The following is an 8,905-nucleotide window of genomic DNA, read 5'->3' as shown; positions in this document are numbered from 1 at the left end:
GTGGTGTGTAAAAAATATATTACTAGTAACCACAATTTATTTCATAACTTTTTTGCCACTAGATGTAGTAGAGTGTGAGTAGTAGAAAAAAAAATAGTGGGTTTATATAAAAGTAATAGACAACTACTCTCATTCTATTATGTTAGAGTTGTGACAGAAAGTTGTAAAATAATTTATGGTTCTAAAACCACTGTGGTGTGTGGCTTGTGTTCTTTCATTCTTTATTTTTTTTAATCGATAAATATATTATATAACATATAAATATAATAAATTATTATTAATTTGACAAAATATATTATTAATTATTTTGATTCAATTTATTTTTATGCATTTCAACGATTGTTGTCTAATTTTTAGTCATTTGTTAACCTATTAATAATATTCTTTTATCTTAATCATTATAATTAATGTGTTGTAATTTAACTTGAAAACCTAAGTCGATATGCAAATTGAAAACCATATTGAATTATAAATAATCCACTTAAATGTATTGTATATATGGATAAAAAAAACATGTATTGTATATTGAATTTTGTTTATGATATTACTATTTTAGATAATTGTATTGTACTTACAATATAAATTTACATTATAAACACATAAAAATTGATAAATGTTGTATACATACAACATTATTATTATTATTTCACCCCTAAATATGTGGATGGGCATTATATTAATAACGCTTTTTATAGTCTTTTTGTTCTCATTATTTTAGGGGTGAAGCAATCTTCCCCTAGAATTTTTATTATCATTTTAATTTAATTTTCCATTCTTTTTTATCTATTACATTTACATTTTCGACCCTAATGAATTGTTTATTTATTTTTTTAGTTTTGATGTTTCAAATAAAAATTAACTTATATTTTTTTAATTACCGTGACTGGTCAATTTGCTTTGGTAGAGATAAGATTATACACTCTCATTATAAAACACAGACTATAAACTTTTAATTATGTTTTTTAGCATCCAGATGGACTAACTCTTGAGAATTAATTTTATTGGGAATAAATTATAAGTCCTTATTCTTTTAGTTATAGCCAAAGGAGTATGACATACAATCATCATCATATTGTTGTTCTATTAAATATTGGGTTTTACAGTTTTACTAATGTATGCTCTTAGAGCATACATTAATAAACTATCTATGAAACTTTTTATAAGAAAATGAAAAAAATGATTAATTTGACAATTTTTTAAAATTTTTTATAAAAAATTTCATACAATAATTAATTAATGCATGCGCATACGTTATCCAAGAATAATTTATAGTTTATAAATGACTTGCACGTGCCTAAAAGCTATAAGTTATTAATAATGTCAAACCTAGACTCTCCTTTATCTCCTCTGTTTTTTTCTTTTCCTTGAGAATTGGAATACGCTTACAAAGATGCTTGGTTAAGGGTTGGCATTTCACAATCAAACATGGCTAGTGTCCGGTGCATTATTGCACTGGACACAAATCACACAATCCCAAACCTTTAAAATCTACTTTATGCAAATTCTCATGATGGTGGGAAAAGAAAATCTTTTTTCAATTTCCTTTTTTTTTAGTGTAGTATTTCATTATTTCTTTGTTAGTAATAATTTGAAGTTGTATGGTGAAAAATGGGATAATTATACTCTATCACTTTAAATTATACTCCAAATTATACTTTGAACTCTAAACTTTCAAAATACACAACAATACGTAGATATATTCTTTTAAATGATTGGGATAACTTATACTCAACTAAATTTTATCATACACCCTAATAATATTTTTTAATGAATAGTAATAACTGATAAGGAAAATTATTACTTTTCATGGTGTAGATTTAATATTACTTGCTAATAGCAATCTTGTGAAGAAATAATGGGTGTCAATTCGGGTTAGCATGTTGGGTTCGTGTTGTATCGAGGTAGGGGTATTCGACTAAATGGCTCAACTCTAACCCGACCCATTTAATAATCGTGTTATGATCCTTCAATCCTAAACCGACCTGTTAATAAGGCGGGTTGACCTAACCAAACCCATTTAACACGCTTATTAAATGAGTCGTGTTGGGTTGACACGAATGTAACACAACCCATTTCAATCTTCATAATATTAAATATAACATCCATCTAAAAATAATTTTTTTTACATCCTAAAAACCAGTGCATACACTTTAAGTCTTCAACCCATATTCAAAATAATATAGTTCAACAAAAATATAACATTCATCTAGAAATAAGTTCTTTACACTCCAAAAGAAGTGCAATACTTCAATCCAAATTCAAAATAACATAGTTTAACAAAAATAAAATAACATATTTCAACAAAAATATAATATCCTTAGAACTCGGCTGAAATTAAAAATAAATAAATATTTTTAAGAAGGTTTAGAGGTTTAGGGTTTGTAGGGTTTAGAGATCCTAGGGTTTGTAAAGTTTCAATTTCCAATTATATCCCTTGTAAATTTTTGTAATTACTCACTTTTCTTTTTAAATTTAAAATATATTTTTGGATATAAAATGTATTTGACAAATTTAAAATAAAATAAATATTTATTTGTTATACAAGTTATATGGGTTGTGTTAAGTGGGTCATTTCGGGTTGACACAAATAAATTGGCGTGTCAAACGTGTCTATTGCAGGTTATGCGGGTTGACCCGCTTATGACACGTTTCTTATCATGTCGCTTTCGGGTCAACCCATTTATGACCCAAATCCATTAAGGCCCAACCCTAATCTGAAAAAATCCATGTCAGGTTCGTGTCGTGTTCATGGGTTGGGTCGAACATTGACACCCCTAAGATATATGTTGTTGATATTCATAACATGCTATGTTTTTTTTTTTTTTTTTTTTTTTTTTTTTTTTTTTTTTTTTTTTATACAAGATAGAATTCTACTCTAGCCTAATCTAAGTGTATATGTGTGTGAAGTTCCCTCTTGGAGACTTGAACCCCGGCCCTTGCCCCTCCACACCTCACAAGTACTTATACTTGTGGAGTGACCATCGCACCAAAGGTGTGCGGTTGTTAACATGCTATGTTTAATATATATATATATATATATGTGTGTGTGTGTGTGTGTGTGTGTGTGTGTGTGTGTGAATACTATCCAAATGTATTGTGAGTGATAAATATAGGTATGGATATTAATATTTGTTAAAACCAAAAATAAAAACTAATTACAAAGAATATTTTTTTAAGTTACATGTTTATTGATGAGGGTATTTTTAGGGTAGACGGTCAAAATTTGCAAAGACCTACGATAGGTAGCATTACTAGGGCGACATATAAAAACATGAGACGACGAGGCTCCTTAAGAATGGACAGATGATCTAAGGTGAACGGATCACCTTTAATACATGGATGGTCTAAGCTGGATGATCATCCATCAGTGGATGGATGACCTGCAGTAAACGGAAAGTGCTCCAGACGGGTACTGATTACGATGGTGTCGAGATAGGCCATGTGGTAGTGACGCGGCTTACTTGGCCTCCAAGGGAATTTCAAATAGCAACAACTTGAGCTCCACGATTAACCAAACCCTTATATGGAAAGGGTCCCTTAAATCACGTGCGTTTATGAAGATCTTCTCTACAAGAAAATATTCATCTTCTCCAAGAAACCAAGGTCGACTCCTCATCACTATAAAAAGGCCATAAACCACAAAAAACAGGTATGCATAATTCATCCCGGCTCTGGCACTCTAGAGTTTTGATAATCTTTCTGACTTAACCTTCGGAGGGTATTAGGCCGATACCACACCGGTATCCTCTTGAGGTATTTTTCGTTTTTGGTGTGTCTAGGTGTTGTTTCGGGCACGTAAGGACTTTGTAGCCTATTGACAATTTTCGGCATCATTAGTTGGCGCCATCTGTGGGAAAGTAGCTCAAGTAGATAAGTCGTGCTGTTGTTTCCCGAACAAAAAGGTTGCATGGTGCTTACTCGCTCGATGGCAACCAACACCAACGCTCAAGGAGACGAACCACGTATCGCAGTTCTTGAGAAATAGATTCAGACACTGGCAGCGGCGGTTGAGCGCCTTACCAAGCAAAACCATGACTTGGAGGAACAACTGTGCCAAAGGGACGCTGAGCCTCGGGACCAGGAGGGGGAGCAGGAAGGGAACAGCCTTCAGTGCAACGACACAAGACAAAATTGAGAAGGGCCAGAAGGAAGCAATGTTATGAGCAGGCCAACTGCCACAGACATCGCCCCGCCAAACCTGGTCGCAGATATGCAGATGATGAGAGAACAGATGGACTTGATGATGAACGCCCTCAAAGGATGGGTATCAAATGATCTCGATGATTTGGTGCATAGGACGGATTCGCCTTTCACCGCACTTGTCACTTCATTCCCTCTACCATCGAAGTTTCGTATGCTGCAGATAGAGGCCTATGACAGATCAAAGGACCCATTAGACCACCTAGAAACGTTCAAGACCCTCATGCATCTGCAGGGCGTAGAGGACGAAATCATATGTAAGGCCTTTCCCACCACATTGAGGGGTCATGCGAGGGTGTGGTTTAGCAGGCTGACGCCAAACTCCATCAGTACTTTCAAGGAGTTGAGCGCCTAGTTTTCCTCACATTTTATTAGAGGACACAGGTATAATAAGTCAACTACATGCATGATGAACATCAAGCAATGAGAGGACGAGACGCTAAGGTTTCACATCACTTGATTCAACAAGGAAGCCCTCTCGATAGATGAAGCCGATGACAAGATCCTCGTTGCAGCATTCATTAACGGATTACAGAAGGTTAAGTTTTTGTTTTCTCAATACAAGAACGATCCAAAGACTATGTTGGATGTGCTTTACAGGGCTACCATATACATGAACGCGGAAGACGCACTACTTGCGCGAGAATAAAAGCCTAGAAAAAGAGAAAGACAAGAAGATGCAAGATAGGAGAGAGGGTGGAAGGTCATGAGGACTAGTGATGGGCGAGAAGATAGACACTCCAAGACCCCCTCGATGAGATTTGAAAATTTCACTCCACTGAACGTTCCAATCGATCAGGTACTAATGCAAATAAAGGACGAAAGGTCGCTAACTGTTCTTGGCAAGCTGAAGGGTGATCCCAATAAGAGGTCCAGGGATAAATACTGCCGTTTCCATTGTGGCCATGGCCATGATACTTCCGAGTGTTTCAATTTGAAGTAGTAGATAGAAGCCCTGATTAGGCAGGGAAAATTGCAAAGGTTCGTAAGTAAAGAGAAGACAGATCCGCCGCAAGAGCAAGGCTCCCGAAGGGAGAACGAGCACCCCAAGCCACCCACCGGGGACATAAGAATGATTGTAGGGGCACAGCAACTCCCTGTTGAACCAAGAGGGCACGCAAGACGTACCTTTGATTGGTCCAGAATGTCCAGCTAACAGGATTGGTCCCAAGGATGGTACGTATGGATGACTCGGTGATCGGGTTCTCGAAAGAAGTCGCTCGATGCCTCCACCACCCACATGACGACGCACTTGTCGTAAGTATACATATTGACGACTACAACACTCACAGGGTCTTGGTAGATAACAGTAGCTCCGCTGATATACTCTACTACCCAGCGTTTTAGCAAATGAGGATTGGGTGAGATATGTTGATCCCGACTGACGTGCCACTCGTTGGCTTTGGAGGTACAAGGGTATACCTACCAGGCGCGGTCACCTTGTCCGTTACAATTGGCAATTACCCCCAGCAAATCACCAAGGATGTTACATTCCTGGTAGTAGACTGCTCATCTGCTTACAATGCTATTTTGGGCCGCCCTACCCTCAATTCATGGAAGGCTGTGACCTTTACCTACCACCTGATGGTCAAGTTCCCGACTCAATACGGGGTAGGGGAGGTACAGGGTGATCAGATAGCAGCACGTGAGTGCTATATTGCCATGCTCGAAATGGACAACCATTTGCCAGCAATGTGTATAGAGGAACGGTGGGCAGTAGCGGAGCCAATAGAAGGAATCAAAGAGGTGCGCCTTGACGACACCAAGCCCGAATGGATGACAAAAATAGGTACTCTTGCTAGCCTATCAGTTCATCAGGCCTTGAAGTCATTCCTAAGAGATAACTTGGACGTCTTTGCATGGAGCCATGAGGACATATCCAGAATCAACCACTCCGTCATTGTTCACAAGCTAAATGTTTCACCTTCTTTCTCTCCCGTTCGCCAAAAAAAGCGAGTGTTCGCTCAAGAAAGGGACAGAGCCATAGTGGAGGAAGTTCGCAAGTTGCAGGAAGCAAGGTTCATACGAAAAGTATACTACCCCGACTGGCTGGCCAACGTAGTAATGGTGAAGAAAGCCAACGAAAGTGGAGGATGTGCGTTGACTTCAAAGATTTGAACAGAGCATGCCCCAAGGACAGCTACCCGCATCCAAGGATTGATATCTTGGTATATTCAACGGCAAGACACCAACTACTAAGCTTCATGGACGCATTTTCTGGGTACAACCAAATAAAGCTGGACGAAGCTGGTCAAGAGAAGACCTTTTTCATCACTAGCCAGAGACTCTTCTGTTATAAGGTAATGTCGTTTGGCCTCAAGAACACAGGCGCGACATATCAGACGCTTTTGAATAGGATGTTTGCGCACCAGATTGGGAGGAACGTTGAGGTGTACGTAGACGATATGCTGGCAAAAAGCGTACGGGAGGATGACCACCTCAACGACCTAAGGGAGACCTTTGAGACGCTTAGGCGCTATAACATGAAACTAAATCCTAGCAAGTGTACGTTTGGAGTAACGACTAGAAAGTTCCTCGAATTCATGGTGACCTAGAGGGGTATCGAGGTCAATCCAGACAAGGTTCAGGCTATCATGGAGCTGGCACCAGCAAAAACCATTAAGGAAGTACATAGTTTGAGTGGTAAGATTGCAGCTTTGAATAGGTTCGTTCAAGAGCAACGGATAAGTGCCTCCCCTTCTTCCATACATTAAAGAAGGCTTTTGAATGGACAACTGAATGTCAGCAGGCGTTTGAGGATCTAAAGGCGTACCTCTCTTCCCTACCCTCACTAAGTCTGCCCAGACCAAGAGAGGAGCTCTTCCTCTATTTGGCTATTTCCTCAACTGCTGTCAATGTAGCTCTAGTTAAGGAGGAGGATGGAGCCCAAAAGCTAGTGTACTTCACAAGCCAAGCACTACGAGGGGCAGAAGAAAGGTACCCACCTATGGAAAAGCACGCCTTCGCATTAGTGACTGTAGCGCACAAGCTTAAACCGTACTTCTAGGCCCACACTATAGTCATCTTGACAAAAAAGCCGTTACGGAGAGCAATGAGCAGTCCAGATGCAACTGGACGAATGACGTTATGGGTGATCGAGCTGAGTGAGTTTGATGAGTAGTATCGACCACGTACGGCCACCAAAGGGCATGTTATTGCCAATTTCATTGTCGAATTCGTCCGACCGGATGAACAGGAGGCAGAAAGGAACCCCCAGTGGATGATATACACGAACGGGTCGGCGGTCAAACACGTAGGAGGAGGCAGTGTAATACTTCTCAACCCCGAGGGAGACGAGGTTCAGTGCATGATCAGACTCAATTTCCCCATAACGAACAACAAGGCCGAGTACGAAGCTCTAATAGTAGGACTAGATCTCGCACAAGCAACAGAAGCCACGGATGCAATGGTACATTGTGATTCCCAGGTAGTTACTAGTCAGATTACCGGTTATTACGAATGCAGAGGAGAACGGATGAAGGAATACCTTGAACAGGTGAACAGTAGGATGCGTAACATGAATGTAGAGTTCATTCAAATCCTAAGGGAGGAGAACGAACAGGTCGATCGACTTGCCAAGGTGGCATCAGCAGATAACATGTCTTCCTCAAGCCAGGTACTCCTCTTCATTTAAAACTCACCCATAATAAACGTAGTCAACATGCAGGAAATAGGAATCAAGGAAAACTGGACAACACTGATTATCTCCTACCTGAAGGATGGTTTGTTGCCTAGCAACAAGGGAGCCGCAAGGAAATTGAGGGTATGCGTTGCACGGTTCATATTGATTAAAGATGTCTTATATAAGAGAGGTTTCTCTCGCCCCTATCTGAGGTGCCTCATCCTCGAAGAAGCAGAGTACGTCATGAGGGAAGTACACGAAGGAGTATGCGGGAATCACTCGGGGTCACGATCCTTAGTCCATAAGTTGATTAGGGCCGGATATTACTGGCCCACTATATAAAAGGATGCTCAAGCGTACGTTAGGAAGTGTGACAAATGCTAGAGGTTCAGCAACCTCATATGGCAACCGACGGAAGAACTCACTCCAATGATGGCCCCATGGCCCTTTGCTCAATGGGGTCTTGACATCATGGGCCCGTTTCCTATAGCAATCAGGTAGCTGAAATCCCTACTAGTCGGCATAGACTACTTCACTAAGTAGGTAGAGGCCAAAGCATTGGCCAACATCATAAAGAAGAACATACGTAGTTTTGTATAGAGAAACATCGTCTGCAGATACGGAATACTTAAGGTCCTGGTCCCAGACAATGGGAAACAATTCCACAATGACGCATTTAGGGACTTCTGCTCACAGCTTGGGATCAAGAACCATTATTCGTCTCCTGCCCACCCACAGGCCAACGGACAAGTTGAGGTCACGAATCGATCCTTGCTGAAAATCATTAAGACTCAGCTCAAGGGGGCAAAAGGTATCTGGCTGGAAGAATTACCCAGAGTACTATGGGCTTACAGGATGACGATGAGGACATCTACAGGAAAGACATCGTTTCAACTTGCGTATGGCAGCGAGGTAGTCATTCTAGCTGAGGTAGGTCTTACCAGTTACAGGGTAGCGAACTACGACATGTAGAAGAATGACGAGGCGATGTGCTTGCAACTTGATTTAGTAGATGAGATCAGAGCGACGGCTGAACAAAGGTTGGCGCGATACCAAAGCCTCATGGCCAGGCGCTATAACGCC

At 40.0% G+C, this 8,905-nt stretch overlaps 1 protein-coding gene across 1 annotated transcript; it reads left to right on the top strand.

The window, feature by feature from the left end:
- Positions 1-5,568: 5,568 nt before the first annotated feature.
- LOC142632330 (uncharacterized) lies at positions 5,569-6,318 on the top strand. The gene has a single exon (XM_075806768.1). The coding sequence runs from the start codon at positions 5,569-5,571 to the stop codon at positions 6,316-6,318; it is 750 nt and encodes a 249-aa protein (XP_075662883.1).
- The last annotated feature ends 2,587 nt before the right edge of the window (positions 6,319-8,905 follow it).

The sequence above is a fragment of the Castanea sativa genome, chromosome 4, assembly GCF_040712315.1.
Source record: "Castanea sativa cultivar Marrone di Chiusa Pesio chromosome 4, ASM4071231v1".
Lineage (NCBI taxonomy): Eukaryota > Viridiplantae > Streptophyta > Magnoliopsida > Fagales > Fagaceae > Castanea > Castanea sativa.
Note: the sequence above shows the minus strand (reverse complement) of the source record. Positions and strands in the feature narration are given on the sequence as shown.

Excerpts from the sequence above, each read along its gene's own strand:
- LOC142632330 (XM_075806768.1), top strand. The coding sequence starts at position 5,569 with ATGTTGATCCCGACTGACGTGCCACTCGTTGGCTTTGGAGGTACAAGG.